Source organism: Megascapheus bottae, chromosome 14 (assembly GCF_031878675.1).
Source record: "Megascapheus bottae isolate mThoBot1 chromosome 14, mThoBot2.hap1, whole genome shotgun sequence".
NCBI lineage: Eukaryota > Metazoa > Chordata > Mammalia > Rodentia > Geomyidae > Megascapheus > Megascapheus bottae.
In genome coordinates, this window is record NC_143522.1 from 15,751,137 (window position 1) to 15,766,790 (window position 15,654).

Sequence of the window (15,654 nt, forward strand, 5' to 3'; positions counted from 1 at the left end):
TGTGAATTTTTTTTGTTCTATTCTCTCTCTAAATTTCATTTGGAGTTCTATGTAGATTGAAAGTAACCATTGCTATTCTTTATTTTTTTGGAAAATAAGAAAGTCCTTCACCTAACAGTTTGGGCCTCACATGGAACAGACTGTGTAAATTTTTTTCTGGTCCAGGCATGTGCTGTCACACTCAATGTACTTGCAGTAATGCACTTGACAGGTATCTTCAGCTGGCAGCGAAGTGGCAGATAAGAGTCTGCCCAAGTGAAGAGAGCCATGTGCAAAGGTAAAATGTGTTGTGAGAGATGACAGACTGAGTAATTTTGCACTAGGTGTTTGAAGCCTAAAATATGTAAGTATTATCATGAGGCTTATTTTAAAAGCCAAACATTCCTCGGTTACTTAATAGTTGAGTCACAGAGCAAAATAAGACAAAGAATTAAGGGCAAATATTCTTATATTTGGGGTTAGTCTCCCAGGGAGAGGAAAGAAAGGGAGATTAAAAGAGTAAGAAAAGGAAGTGTACATCCTAAATGCTGAGGTCTGGAATAACTAAAATCCTGCTATTGACCTAGTGGGCCCAACTCTAGGGGGTTTACACACCTTTATTGCACTCAGAAATAAGAGTATAGTTTGGATTTTATGGGGGTTTGTTTAAGTAGGGAAAAGCTTCCCCCCCCCCATGAAATTTTCATTGTCAGCTACTCAAGAGATTGAGGTATGAGAATCACAGTTTCAGAGCCAGCTTGGGCAGACAAGTCTATGAGGCGCCTAGTAAGTGAACAGCTCGACATAGAGGTGTGGCACAGGAGAAAGGGCACCAGCCATGATGGAAAAAGCCAAGCAAGAATGTGAGGCCCTAATTCAAGCCCTAATATTAGAAAACATACAACAAAAACAAGAATGTTGGGTTTGGAATCTCTGCTGGCAAAGCCTTCCTAAATCTGCTTCTTGCTTATCTTTAAAGCAGGCCTGCATCATCATCCTTTTTCTGTGCACTTGATCCCCAAGTGTTCTCATGGAAAGGCTCCCATAGACAAGGAAACTTAGGAGAAGAGAAGAAGCTTTCGATGAGCAATGGCCATCGCCCTTCAGCCCTTCAACTGGCTTTCCAGCTGCAGGCAGTCTTTAGGAGACATTTCTGGGGAGAAATTGCTCAAGTACATATGTGTGCACCTGCATGTACGTGTGAATGCATGTGTGTATGTATATATTTATTATATCAGCCTAATATAAATCCTAATAAACCCCAAAAGAGCTGGAGTTAGATTAGCAATCTATTCAACATATGAAAAGTGAACAGCATATTAAATTGGAGAAGGACATGTACTTTATTTGGACTTTTTGGGGAGAAATAGCTTTTCGGAGTAGGTTATGTAAAAGAACTCTCAGTGTTCTCTATTCTGTGTCCTGAAGGTTCAGCTGTGTCCACACATGGAAATTGTCTCACTGAGGTTCACAACTACTTCTTTTGACACTTTTTGAAAAGTAAATAAATAAATTATAAGGGTGACAAGTAAAATGAATAGTTCCACCTGTGATATACCAGCAGCATTTGCAGAGTTTGTACCACATTAAGGATTTATTTTCCCTATTTTTTTTCTTTTTGGCCTAGCAGAGATTTAACTAGAAGGTCCAACAAAGCTTTCCATACTTACTGAGATAATGTCAAAACAGTCAGCAAAACTCAATACCAATTTGCAATATGAACATTAAACAGATAGGTCTTCTACATGTCACCCCTGGAGAGCTTGTCTCTTGGGATCCATGTCATTAAAGCTGGAAAAAAATGGGTCAGCAAAACCAGTGGTATGAGAGCATGTGAGTCTAAGTTTGGCTATTGGTTGAAGTCATTCATCCAGTAAACATTTACTGAGGTCCTATAATGTGTCACCATTTTTCTACACAAACAGGAAATAGGGAAGAACATGGCAAAGACTTAGCCATGTAGATGCCTCCCATCTCTTTTAAAAAGATAAATGAGAGCCAGGAGTTTGACCTAGTGATAGAGTGTTTGCCTAGCATGCATGAAGACCGGGGTTCGATTCCTCAGTACCATATACATAGAGAAAAGCCGGAAGTGGTGCTGAGGCTCAAGTGGTAGAGCTCTAGTCTTGAGAAAGTCCAAGGACAGTATTCAGTTCCTGAGCTCAAGCCCAGGACTGGCAAAAAATAAAGATAAATGGCAACCCCCCTATACAATGAAATGATCTCAGAAAGTAGAGAGTTATGCCAAAGAACTAAAATAGTTATGGACAAACTTCCATTTAGGGTGTCAGTGGCTAACTTCAGATGAATTCCAGAGAGGGCCCCTGAGGAAGAGATATTTGAAATGATGGGATCATGTGGAAATCTTGAGGCATACCTTCCATGAGAACATTTGGGTATCAGGTGTGTAGATATAGCAGGAAATGAGTATTTACCTTTATGAGAGACAAGAAGAACAAAGTATTATGCTCGGCAGACAATTAAAACTGAAAAAAAATAGAATTTTATAGGAAAAAAAAAAGTTTATCTCCACTTGACTGAAGCCTTGGTTTAGTAAAGATCTAGACATGTTCAGAAAGATCCAGGCCACGTATCCGTGGCTAATACCTGTAATCTTAGTTCCCCAGAAGCCTGAAATCTGAGGGTTGAAGGTTGAAGCCAACCCAAGCAGGAATGTTAGTAAGATTCTTATTTCTAGTTAACCATCTAAAAGCTGGAAGTGGAGCTTTGGCTGAAGTGATAGGACACTAGTTTGGTGCAAGAAAGCTAAGAGACAGTGTAGGGACCTTGGGTTAAATTCTAGTATCTGTACAAGGAAGGAAGATCTGGAGTCAAGGGTGGAGAGTATGGAATATATAGCAAAAGATGGAAATGAAGACTTAGGCACACACTAGGTCATCTAGGATTCTTTAAGACTACAAGATAGAAATTTGAAGTGAAATGTGAAGCCTTCAGCTTGGCATGGTGGCTCGTGCCTGTAATCCTAGTTACTCAGGAGGCTGAGATCTGAGGATCACTGTTCAAAGCAGCCCGGACACTAAAGACCTTGAGACTCTTATCTCCATTTAACCACTAGAAAACCAGAAGTGGCTCTGTGGTTCAAGGGGTAGGGCAGTAGCCATGAGCTGAAGAGCTCAGGGACAGTGCCCAGGCCTAGAGTTCAAGCCCCACAACCAACAACAACAACAAAAAGTGAAGCCTTCTACAGCAGTAAATTAGGAAGTGAGTGAGTTAAACAGGAATTATCTGGAGAGAGGATATTGAAGACCTCAGATCCTTTCCCTAACTTAACTAGTAACAGTGTAAAACCTGCTCATGTACTTAACAGTCTCAGCACTTCAGTTTATTTTCCCAGTGAACAAAGAATCCAGCCTCTCTTTATGAGGTGTGTTGCCACAAGCAACTGTGTGTATGTTGTCTCATTCAAAATCCCCAGCCACCTCATGAGGGAGGCATTATCCACACTTTACTGAGGAGAAAACCATGGCAGCAGTGTCCAATCCTTGCCTTTCCCAGGCTGGGCTCTTCCTGAGTGCAGGCTGCTGGTTTAAGACACTGCATTTCTAGGCCTCTAGCCTAGAAGATAGGAAGGCCTTGTAAGCAGGGCTGCTTTCCCGGAGGGTGGTAGATCACAGATGGCCCTGGTGCTGAGAGGCAGGGCTCTAAGGATGACTCTGCACCATTTATCACGGGGCAGCATGTACCTGCAAAAGAACATCCATTTCAGAAGCACGAGCCCAAGTCACGACCATAAATTCTGAAATGACTTGATATTTGACCTTGAAGATAAATCATGGGTAGGTTTAGTATCTCTCTTCCCAGAGACATTAAAGCGACACCCTTAACCTCTCCTTGGGGAGAATAATACTGTCTTCATCTGTTCTTCTTCATTCCACATTAGGGAGTTTCAAATGAGAGAAATATATAAACATCATATATATATATACATATATATACATATATATATGTGTGTGTGTGTGCGTGTGTGTGTATAATGCATAAACACAAACATAATATAAATGTGACCCAATTAGCAAGCATTCCCTCTGCCTCTCCCACTTTCTACTTTCTCCCAGACCAAGGTGAGTGTGCAGATAGGAGTTAAAGCTTAGCAAGGCCTGGGCAGAAAAGGGCACTTGCTTGGAATCTGCCCTTTGGTGTGCCTTTCCCACTCATTAGGTACTGGGCGGGGAGTGGGGGAGAGTGGAGGCCGGCTGGTCCAGAATGTCACCAGTTCCTGGCAAAGCCTTGAGTCAGTCACCTCCTGGAGTCACAGATGGCCATGACAGAAGCTGCCACTTGGGGACTTTGCCAGCAAGTTCAGCCTGGGTGTAAACACCATGCCTGTCCTTGGTGCTAAGCATCCATCTCTCTCCCTCCCTCCGGGCAGATGTGGGTGGGACCCTCTCTCTTTCTCCTTCGAAGTTGTGAATTCCAAGTCCCTGTTCAAAAGTGAGTGGAAACCAACTCGGATCTCAGGGTTTCCAGATGCCCAAACCCATCACTTTCCAGAGTCTCTTTAGAGATCCATTGGCCATTGGCCCTGAGGATGGGGGAGGGGGGTGGGGGAGTTGCCTTCTCTCCCTGGGATAACTGCTGTCCCAGGCGGCCACCAGGCAAGGAGGAGAGAGCCTGCTTGAGGCCCCCTGGAACGTGGTGGCTGAAGTCTGAGATTTCTCCCGTGGGACTACTTCGGCCTTAGCCACTGCTCGCATCTTTCCTCCAAAAATTGTCCACGGCGAGCTTCCTGGGGCGAGTTTGGAGAAGCAGCGTGATAAGAAAAGCGCAGCGTCTGCCTGGGTGGAGGCGGACCCCGCAGGCGTCCATCGGTCGTGGGGCGGGGAGCGGGGGTGGGGGGGAGCCCAGGGCTGGAGGAAAGCGCGAGTGGCAGGCCGACAGGGCGGGCCGGCAGAGCAGGGGGGGTGGACCAGCGGCTGGCTGGCTGGCGCGCGCGCGGGCGCGGGCTCGCGGGTCGTTCCAGCGCCCCGGTTGAATGGGGAGGGCGGGGGAGGGCCGGGATTCCGGTGGCTCGGCCCCTCCTTCCTCCCCAGGCCAGCCAGTCCCTCGGCAGAGCGCTCGGGCTGCGCGGATTTGCTCTCCCCGGTGCGCTATTTGCATAGGACTTGCCCATTTGTGAATTTGGCTCCCCAACTCCTCCACTCCACTTCACCTGCGCCTCCGGGTTTCCCCCACCCCTGTGGCTTGGTTACACTTTGCCGGCGACCAGCAAAACCTCCAGGCCACCTCTGCCGCCCTGCCTGCGGGACACCTCTCTCCATCTCCAGAGGGCTTCCGTGATTGCGCCAACCTACCCAACAATCTTCCTCCCTCTGCCCGGAGCATCTTCCCCTCCGGTCCTCCTTACTCTCTCTCCTCCTCTGGCTGCTGCTGCTGCTGCTGCTTTGCTAGCAGTGGGAAGCTGAGGAAGCAGGACGGCTGTTCCGTGGCGGGGTGTGGCGTGGCGTGGACTCCTCCAGTTCGGACAGGGTTCACCACCGCCTCCCGGGAGCCTTCTTGCGCATCTCCCCTGGATCACCAGGAAAGTCTTCTACCTGCATCGGATTTTTTTTTTTTAATTTGGTTGGGCAGTTCTGCATTGCATCTCCTGGAAGTGGAAACAAGAGAGATCCAATAAAATACAAGGTCCAAACTCCTCGGATGTTGGGATAAACTCGCTTGAACGCTTCCAACCAGCACCCCTCCCTCCCTTCACCTGATCCAACACACCCTTTCCTTCCTTTCCACCTTTCCGGGAGAGCGCAGTTAAGTCATCAGACTTGGGGCGCGGAGCCCTCGGGGAAGGAGGGAAGCCTGGCCGGCCTTCCCTGCGCCGGTCACGCCGCGTCCTGGGCGGTGGGTTAACACCTGAGTCCACCTGGCGTTCTAAATTTTCAGCTCTGGGAACAGGAGGCTTTGCTTTTGTTTTTCTTTTTTAAAATCATTTTTCTCCCCCTCCACTTTATTATTATTATTACTATTATCTTGGTACAAACCTTTTTAACTGGATTCATCATTGTCTGGAAAGCTTCTTCTTGCTTCCCTCATCCCACCCCACCAAACCGGGCAACTCTTTCTCCTGCTACGATGGGCCCCCGGGCACCATGAACTTCCTGATTGCTCCCTGGCTGGAATTGAAACTGCCCATCTGCAGTGGTCCAGTGCGTTGACCATGCACCTGAGAATCCACGCGAGACGGAGCCCTCCACGCCGGCCGGCTTGGACCCTGGGGATTTGGTCCCTCTTCTGGGGATGTATCGTCAGCTCTGTGTGGAGTTCATCTAATGTAGCTTCATCTTCGTCGTCCTCCTCTTCCTCCTCTTCCTCCTCCTCCTCCTCTTCCTCCTCCTCTTCCTCACCGGGGTCTCACTCTCCGCAAGAGCACCATTTCCACGGCAGCAAGCATCATCACCCAGTGCCTATTTCTATCTATCGCTCCCCTGTATCCCTTCGAGGAGGGCACGGTGGGTCTCTGCTCGTTATCCTTTTAATGGGGGCCGTAGCAACTCCGTGACCCACTGGGTCTTCTCTCGGGTTAGTGTCAAGGGTGGGAAGAGCGTACTGTTGGCAGAGGAGATGTGTGGTGAAGACCGTTTCCACTTTCTCCTGAACACTTGTGTTTTCTCCTCTCTGCACCCCACTTCTCTCCCAAGGCACCCTCATTCATAACGGCACAGAAACACCACCCACTCAGTCCCCCCCACCCTCTGCTCCCCTCTTCCCACACCGTCCCCCCCCCCACCTCGGTGGCAGTAACTTCTCAGACGAATCCGGATGCTACATTTCTGGGAAATCATTCATTCACCTTGCTTTCATTCACCTTCCCTTTCCCTGGTCTAGAGAGTCGCAGCCTGCACACATCCTTACCCTGAAGTTGATTCGACTGCCCTGAAGTTCTCTGTGGCTGTTCAGGTCGAGGGAGAGTAACTAACTCGATAAAGGCAGGAATTATTATTAATAGGCTTATTATTTGTTCGTTTTGGTAGCTGTTTGCCCATATGTCTGGTGTGGGGGGGGGGAGCTATCCCTAAAACTTGTGTATTTCATATGGCTAAGGATTAAAGAGGAAGCAATAGGTAAGAGTCCATTTTTATATAGGTAAGTCCATTTTATAATCTATCCCAGTGTAAATGATAATCATTTCGATTGCCCACTTATGTAAATGAGGGTGTTTTCTTAATTGAAGAGTATGAATGAGCTTGTTTGCACAAACATGGATATGGCATATTTGGCTTTCAGCAGCTCTCTTTACATAGCTATTGAAGGAAGAGACTGGTGGTTCTTAAAAAAATATGTATTCCACTCTGAGCTGGCTGAGTCTGAAAGGGCGATGTCTGCAGCTAAGGTAGGAGCCTGCTGTAGTAAACTGTTTCTAAGAAGCCAGCTTCCCTGTTTGTTTACTATGCACTCCATTCTGATGAGGAGAGGCAGGAGAAGACTGGGTGAGGCTGCCGGAGCAGCTGTCCAGCTACGGGGCAGCCCTCCAGCCAGCAGCCCTAGGGTGTCCTGACCTCCTCGGTCATTTGGAGACCCATCTCCCGCAGATCCCATTGGGAAAGTGGATTCTTCCCCTGACTCGGGGTTAGCACTCAGGGCTGCCAGGTGAAGGGACACACGCTGTGGAAATGCCAGTACACTCTCTTAAATGTCTAGCAGCACAGAGCTTGGAGGGTTGGTGGGAAGGATTAATGGGAAGGAGGGACTGCTTTAAATGCTTGATCCTGACTAGGTTGCTGGTGTTGCTTTTTTTTTTTTTTTTCTGTGACTTCTGCTAGATCTGATGTGGGTTCTAAGTGGAAAAAAAAATAACCCCTAAAACCATATTCAGAGGGAGATAAAGAGGGATGGGAGGGAGGGAGGAAGAAGAGAGAGAGAGAGAGAGAGAGAGAGAGAGAGAGAGAGAGAGAGAGAGAGAGAGAGAGAGAGAGAGAGAGAGAGAGAGAGAGAGACAGCATAGCAAGTGAAACAGCTCTTAAGGGCTGGGGGGGTACGGGGTGAGATACATGGGGAGAGGGTGTAGGAAAGAAAAGAGAGAAGGGGAAGGGAAGATGGGGGAGGAAGCCAGACAGACTATTACTAATAACCATAATTAAACATAGAAATGCTTGGTGATAATTAGCTAAATTTTGCTAATTAGTGTAAATGATCAGCAGGGAGATGAAGATTATGCATTAGTTAGAGGTTACAGGCTGACAGGGCCTTGCTGGTTTATTTATTTATTTTTAAATGTAGGCTGCAAACAGTTAAACAGTTAACAGTACTTAGTACTAGTGATGGAATTTGCAGGACAGAATGGTTCCTAAGCCTATCTGCTTCCTCCTTCTGTAATGTTCATTCTGTTTCCTCTTCACTATCTGTCTCTTCTTTCTTTTTCTCTTCCCTCTCTCTCATCCAAAGAGATTGAGTCTTGTACTGTTCACATGACTTCTGTACTTATTTTGTGAGGGATTGGGTGGCCTCACATCCTCTAAACCTTTCTTGACTGCTTCCCAGTTTAGGGTCTCCTTCTTTGGCCACTGATAAGATTCAGTGTGATAGAAAAGAAGAATAAAGCAAGCAAGTGGCTAGAGATGGTAGAAAAGGCTTTCAGGGAAGCAGCGGGAGAGCAGAGGCCATGCTCTTTGCTGCATCCCAGCTGTGACTTTTTGCCTCCTTCTACCAAAAGGACTGAGGACCCCCATGGAGATTTGCTAATGTACCTCTCATTCTCACTTAGGGTAACTTGCCCCCCCTCATTCATGACAAAGTCCTAGTTAATAACAATTAAAAAAAAAATCTTTTGGGTGGATGTAGCCATGGCCATAGCACCCTGCCTCTGAGGATTGCTGCTCATGGTTTAATGTCAGCCTCATTCCAAAGCCCTGGCCCTTCATTCTGGTATAATAAAACAACTCCTTTTCACTCCAGAGACATAATAATAATTAATAATATATCCTTATTTTCCTCACTATAATAATAATAATAATAATAATAATAATAAATATCCTCGCTTTCCTTGCTTATTTCCTGAGAAGCCAAAACTCCTCAGAGCTCATGTTGATCAGCTTTGCCACCATCATACCTTCTACCATCTAGCTGTAAAGAGGAATAGGAGAAATAAAAATGATCCAGAGAGCTGATTCCACCCCCCTCCCCCACACTCTCATCCAGGCATGGGGCCGATCTTTAACAAACTGATTCTGTTATAGATTTGCTCATGGCCAATCTGGGGCAGCCAGAAGTATACTGGACTCTTCTATAAACTGGGGCAAAAATAAAAATAAGAAAACCTCTCCAGGGTCCCCCAAATACTGTCAGGTTGGGATTGTGTTTCAGAATAGCATTAACTCTCTTCTTACAAGAACTTATTCCTGCCTCATTATTCAGACCATTTTCTCTCATGCTCATGGCTATGCAGTGCAGGGTTAACACTTTCAAGTACTTTGTAAGTGCTAGGCTTCATGTGATTAAGTGGGGTGGGGGGTTAGTTTAGGAAGTCTGTTGATCCTTGTAAATGATAAGTGCTTTAGTATTCTAAAAGTAGTTGGTGAATAAGGACCCAGATTCAGGAGTGAAGTCAATTAATGTAAAAACCTCAGTATACTCCGTAAATATCGATGTGTGTTCTTCCGTTATGCAGAAATCCTCCATGTATTATTTTTCACACTGGGGTTTATTTCCATACCTACATGCCATGTTTATGGAAGAGCCAGGCAGTGATTTGTTTAGTAATGGAGAGTATACACCAATAGTAAAAATATACTTGTATCCTAGCCTTTGGTTTCATAAGGGTGTTTTGTACATTTTTCCCTTCTAATTATTCTTTTTTCTCACACCTTTAGAAACTCCAGTATACTTTTGCTTGAAAACCGTTTTGATAGTTACAGTTTTGAAAGCAGCTTTGTTGGAGGCTCTCAGATCTGTGTGTCTTATATTTTATCCTCTATTCATAGCTGGCATTCCTGACTCTTGGATATGTCAGAGGACTTGGTGACTATATAGAGTCTTTGGGAAGTTTAAGTTCAAAAGGAAATGTGTTAATACATTTAAGGGAAGGCCTCTTAATCAGAAACTGGGAGGAGATAAAGACAAACAGAGAGAGGGGGACAGGGAGAGAGAGAGAGAGAGAGAGAGAGAGAGAGAGAGAGAGAGAGAGAGAGAGAGAGAGAGAGAGAGAGAGAGAGAGAGAGAGAGAGAGGAGGAGATGGAGGGGAGGAGAGGGGACTGACTCAGGACACAAAAGTCCAAATTGTCTTAGAAGTGTCTGTGGGTCTCACTTGGGATTTTTTATGAGCCAGTTTTTAGAAAAATTCTACTGTTCATTCCTTTTCAGAGACCCCCTGTCCACCTGAAGACTTCCCAGCCACTGGGAAGACTTCTGATCTACAGAGCACTTTAATCTGCTCTGCCAGCTGCTTTTAACCACTTTCTCTTTGCCTTCTTTCTTGGGAATCAGTATGCTGAATAATTCAGAGTGTTGGTTGACAGATAAAATGATAAGATTTATATGTCTTTGGCCTTGGTGATGAATTAATTAAGTTGTTTTCTCCTTTTTCCATTATATGAATTGTTTTTTTTTCCTACTGTATAATTTGCTGACAAGTAGTCAACCCAGACACGAACTTGTTCTTTTAGAGGAGGATTATAATATCTAGCGGAAATTTTTTTCAGAGTTTTCAACATGGTCATTGCACAAGGTGAAGGTAGAGCAAAGGAAATGAGATATTCATAAAACAGTTCCCTTTAGGAGGAAAAATAAACCCCAAACCCTCTACTCACTAATGATGCATAGAATTTCTCAGAAGAATTTTATTCATTTAGATTGAATCTGGAAGTGATACTACAGTTTAGCTTTCAATTTAGAGAATTAATTTATTGGACCTCAAGAAGTTTGTTTCCTTAGGACCCTGAATGATCCTAGAGGGAGGTGAATTTCTGAAAACCTCGCAAGTTTTCCTAGTTGTTTTCTTTTCTTTTAGAAAAGGCATCTGTAACAAAATGCTAAAGACAGGTTTGTTTATATACAGAAATTTATTTTGTCATGGCTCTGGAGAATATCAGGCCAAGATCAAAATATCAGCAAGGTTGATATCTTTTGAGATAGATAACATAGCAGATAATAGAATCACTATTGAAGACATACGTTATAACTCAGAAATTCCTTAATGTTAATAATCCCAAATTTCTAAATTGCAACTCTGATTGTAGCTCACATTTGTAAAATTTCCCCATGTAATTCTCATCTCCATTAAACAATAATCCATATTATTTAGTGAGATATTAAAGGCCCTTCAAAATTGGTCTCCTACTAGTCTATGCCAGTCTTATTGTTTTTCCTGTTGTTGTCCCAGCCCTACTCCTTTTTTCTCCCTCCCTCCCTCCCTCGCTCCCTCCCTCCCTCCCTTTTTTCCTTCCTTCCTTCCTTCCTTCCTTCCTTCCTTCCTTCCTTCCTTCCTTCCTTCCTTCCTTCCTTCCTTCTTCCCTTCCTTCTTTTCTTTTCTCCTTCCCTCTCCCTTCCTTCCTTTATTTCCTTTCCTCCTTCCTTCCTCTCTATTTCTGTGTCTCTTTCAGTGTCTCTGTCTCTGTCTCTCTCCAGATACTTCTGAAATAATAATTGTAATAATGTGTTGATACGAGTATCAGATGCATGAAAGTGGAGTTTTAAAGGAAATTTGCTGTTTATTTGGCAGAGATAGGCCAAATCAAGCACCAGGTGATTTAGGATCTGTGAACCTATGTCTATCACTTGGATTGACTATAAACTATCTCTGTATCTCTTCATTAAATTAGAAATGAGAAGGGTAATACTTAGAGGCACAGGCACAGAATTGTATAGAAGATTGAACAGCAGGTGATTTGTATATTATAGATCATTCTATACAAATTAAATATTTTATAAGGAACATTTGAATGACAAAGTTTCTCTCTTCCAAGTCCTTGTAGAAAGTGGAGGGTCTTCACTGTTGAATGTTTACTGGTTGATAATTTGGTTAAAGTTAAAGAATGTGTGTCTACAAGTCCTTCTTATTTCTCTATCTACAGCCACACATTTTGCCTTCAAGGGAGTTACTTCACTTCATGTAAACAAAGTACTTATTCTTTGGGAAAATATAGATGAGAAAGTCTTAATGAGTATTTTCTTATTTATGTACTAGAAGACTAGCACACAGTTTTTGACGGATGAGAGCTATCTCCTACGGTAAAAGTCCATGCCAGGGAAATTTTAGGAAGGGCGAGCAAATAATAACAAACCACTTAGAAAGCTTGGAGGTCTTTTGAAATATAAATGAAAGCATTCTAAGGTGTATACTGAGGCCATTTTGGAAATTCAGAATTTGTAATAAATCTGTGTAGATGGCAAATATTTCTATGCTGGATATCTATTGGGAACTGAAAGTTTTGACTTAGTTCATAGTAGAAAGTAACTTAAATACTCCTTTTTTTTTAAAGGATAAATGTCTTCAGATTTGGAGGGAAAAAAAGAAAAGGAAGCTTCATTTAATGTCACTTTTTATACTTTTTACTTTCCAGGGCTCAACGGGTATAGACTAGATAGGAGCACATTATTATGCCAGAACTGTTAGAGTTGACTTTGTGGAACCTGAATTTAAAACCAGAATGTTTCTGAAGAAGACACAGTGCAGGGTCATAGATTTTGACTCCACGTTTTCTTCTGTGCCAACTCTATGACTTTGGCTATGACATTATGTTTTATGGAATTAACCTTTTAACATTTAGACATTTTTGTGGGTATCTGATCTTTTCTCATGTCCTCTTCCATCCTACAGTGTTCTATGTGACATACAGTATGCTTGTGCCTTAACAAAGGGTCTGGGGAAAATTTTGTCCCTTCACTACCTCATTTGTGCTGTGTTTAATGAGATGATCTTTCCCAAAGTATCACAGCACAAGGATTTCATGATTCCCTGACTTTGATGTCTATTCAACTAAACCCAAATCCACAGATCTGCCTGTACTTTATAGGTCACTTTTCCTCTAGGTCACTTTCTCTCTCTCTCTCTCTCTCTCTCTCTCCTCTCTCTCTCTCTCTCTCTCTCTCTCTCTCTCTCTCTCTCTCTCTCTCTCTCTCTCTCTCTCTCTCTCTCTCTCTCTCCACATGCAGTACTACAGGGGCTTGAACTCAGACCTCATGCCCTCACTTGGCTTCTTTTACTCAAGGTTATGCTCTACCAGTTGAACCTCTATCTCCACTTCTATTTTTTTGCTGGTTAGTTGTAAAATAAGCATCTTACTGTTTTTTTGCCCAGTCTGGATTCCTACTGTGATCTTCAGATCTCAGCCTTCTGAGGTGCTAGCATTATAGGAATTGGCTATAGGTTGATTTTCTTAACTGACATACTATGTTTACATAAGCAACAAGTCAGGGTTTTTTTTTTCGTTTCCCAGTAGACAGAAGTAGCATGATATACAAGAGTGGCACACTGAGATGGTACAAAGACCACAGTCCAACTTTACCACAGGCACCCTGAGACAGGAAGAATGCAGCTTTTCTTTAAATATATCTTATTCGTTCTAGAAAGAAGGTCTATGTTAATGTTTAAAATGTTCTACTCTGTAGCCCATATCAGGGTAGTTTTGACTGCATTTTTAAAGAACAAGCAATTTCTTTCTACTTGCAGTTTGCATTTTGAGAAAGACTTGCTTGGATCATACACCACCATATAACATGCTCCTGCTGTGTGCCACTTATTCTTCCAAATGCTTTGCACATGTGATTTCATTCAATCCTCACCAGCCTCTGAAATTAATAAGGTTATTTAACTTGACTAAAATGATACAGTAATGTGGTGATATGAATATGGTAATAGGGTGATAATGCTAGGATTGAAATCCAGCTGTGACCACAGAACTCTGTTTTTTTCTCCATACCAAACAGGACACTGGCTCAGAACACTTTAAAAGCAAACACATCAAGCTTTTTGTTGTTGCTCTTGTTTAGGATCGAGCACATAGATCACTGAAACATTCTATTTAGTGTGGTGGACACAACATTCTCAAGCATGAATAAAAGTGTCCAGCTTGCTAGGTGCTGATGGTTCTCCCTGTAATCCAAGCTATTGAGGAAGCTGAGATCTGAGGATCATGATTTGAAACTAGCCCAGCAGGGAAAGCCCCCTTGGAACTCTCCAATGATCCAGCAAAAAGCCAGAAGTAGAGCTGTGGCTCAAGTGGACCAGTGCCAACTTTGAGTGAAAAAGTTAAGGGACAGTGGTCCAGACCCTGAGTTCAAGCCCCAGTATTGCTACACACACACACACACACACACACACACACACACACACACACACACACACACACATTCATTGCACAGTAGGTTTTATGTCAGCTTTCCTAACCCTTTCCAATCAAAGGAGAACAGGAAGTTTCATGTGATCTACCCTCATATACTAGGAAAGAAGAAATGCTAACTTAGCAAGAGGCAACAGGAGGAAAAATCAGCAGACCCATCCAAAAATGCACCTACAGTCTAAAAGAGACTGCAGAGTGAGAGCCCAGCCAGTGTCAGAAAGAGAGAGAGATCCAGGCTGTGTGACTTCCACTCCGTGGCTTTGCTCTGTTACTATTACAATAGAGAACTAGGACAGCTGCTCAAGAATCTGTCATTGCAACCCTGCCTTCTCTTCCTCCTTCTGTGGAGCACTTTCCTCTGACACACATGTGGTCCTGCAGGTGTAGATTCCGCTAGTCTTACATTAAAATGAGTTGTTGGGGGCTATCTGCGTGGTTCAGACTCTCCTAGTGTGAAAGTCCTCAGGGGAAGGCATGATCAGAAGCACGTCCAGTGCAGGGGGATTCTTCTTGTTCTGCTTGAATCACTTGCCAGGAGACAGAATTGAAAGAGCTTTTGCAGACACTCGTCACTGATCCCTATCTGCAAACTATGCCTGAGTTCTTGAGAAAGGTCTCCTTACCCAGCTCCTGTCATGATCCCCTCCTTGCCAGTGAGGGAGCATCTATAAACACTAAAATCACCTAGGGAGCATCTGTAAATGCTTAAACCCCCCCAGCAAGCCACAAGGTCTTCCCTCACCCTTCTCATTGCTTTAACACCCCCTCCCCACCCTCCACATGAAAACTACTGTGTGTACTCTTGAGTGGCTTTCCCTCGAACTATGAAATTCAACTACTTCCGAGGCAATCGCTCAGAATTTGAATATAATTACATGCTTTGGGTGCAAATTGTGGTTTTTGCTACATAAGAAACTAGTGGAAATGATCCGCCTGTTCTGTCATTGGCAGATTATATGCTTCAGAACTGGGGGTATATATTTAGGTTGCTTTTCTGTGTGGCACATTAAAGCGAGCACGAACTCGGGGTGAGCCGCCACAGTTACTAGGCAGTAGAGCAGGCTGATGAAGCACAGCGTTAAATGGGAGCAGGGTGGATGTTTTACTTAACATCTATTGGTTTCGCACCTCCGTCATTTGAAGGTGTCAAAGAGGGGGCAGGAGGAGGAGGCAGCCTTGGCCTGATTGTCAGCAGAGACTTAAACAAGGAAGAAGGAAGAAGTAGCTCAGATGCCTATTGGAAACGAGCAGTACGGAGAAATCACAGCACAGGAAGCTATTCATAAACAGCACATAAGACTCCAAGAACCCCATGGAGGTCGGTGGGCGCTGGTGGCTCACGCCTGTAATCCTACTTACTCAAGAGATCTGAGGAGAGCAGTTCAAAAT

At 44.0% G+C, this 15,654-nt stretch overlaps 1 protein-coding gene across 22 annotated transcripts in view; it reads left to right on the forward strand.

Annotated features, from left to right (window-relative positions):
• The window catches only part of Nrxn3 (neurexin 3), a 1,458,248-nt gene that overhangs the window by 948,914 nt on the left and 493,680 nt on the right, over positions 1-15,654 (forward strand). For 3 of the 22 annotated variants that reach the window (XM_090344637.1, XM_090344633.1, XM_090344640.1), the window contains exon 1: positions 5,089-6,440. The exons of 16 other annotated variants lie outside the window; for them this stretch is intronic. In XM_090344637.1, the coding sequence (XP_090200763.1) occupies positions 6,149-6,440 (292 nt within the window). In that variant the 5' untranslated portion in view covers positions 5,089-6,148. Of the gene's footprint in view, positions 1-5,088; positions 6,441-15,654 lie in introns of those variants that run through there. 3 more of the 22 variants (XM_090344635.1, XM_090344636.1, XM_090344634.1) reach the window with 3 other exon arrangements.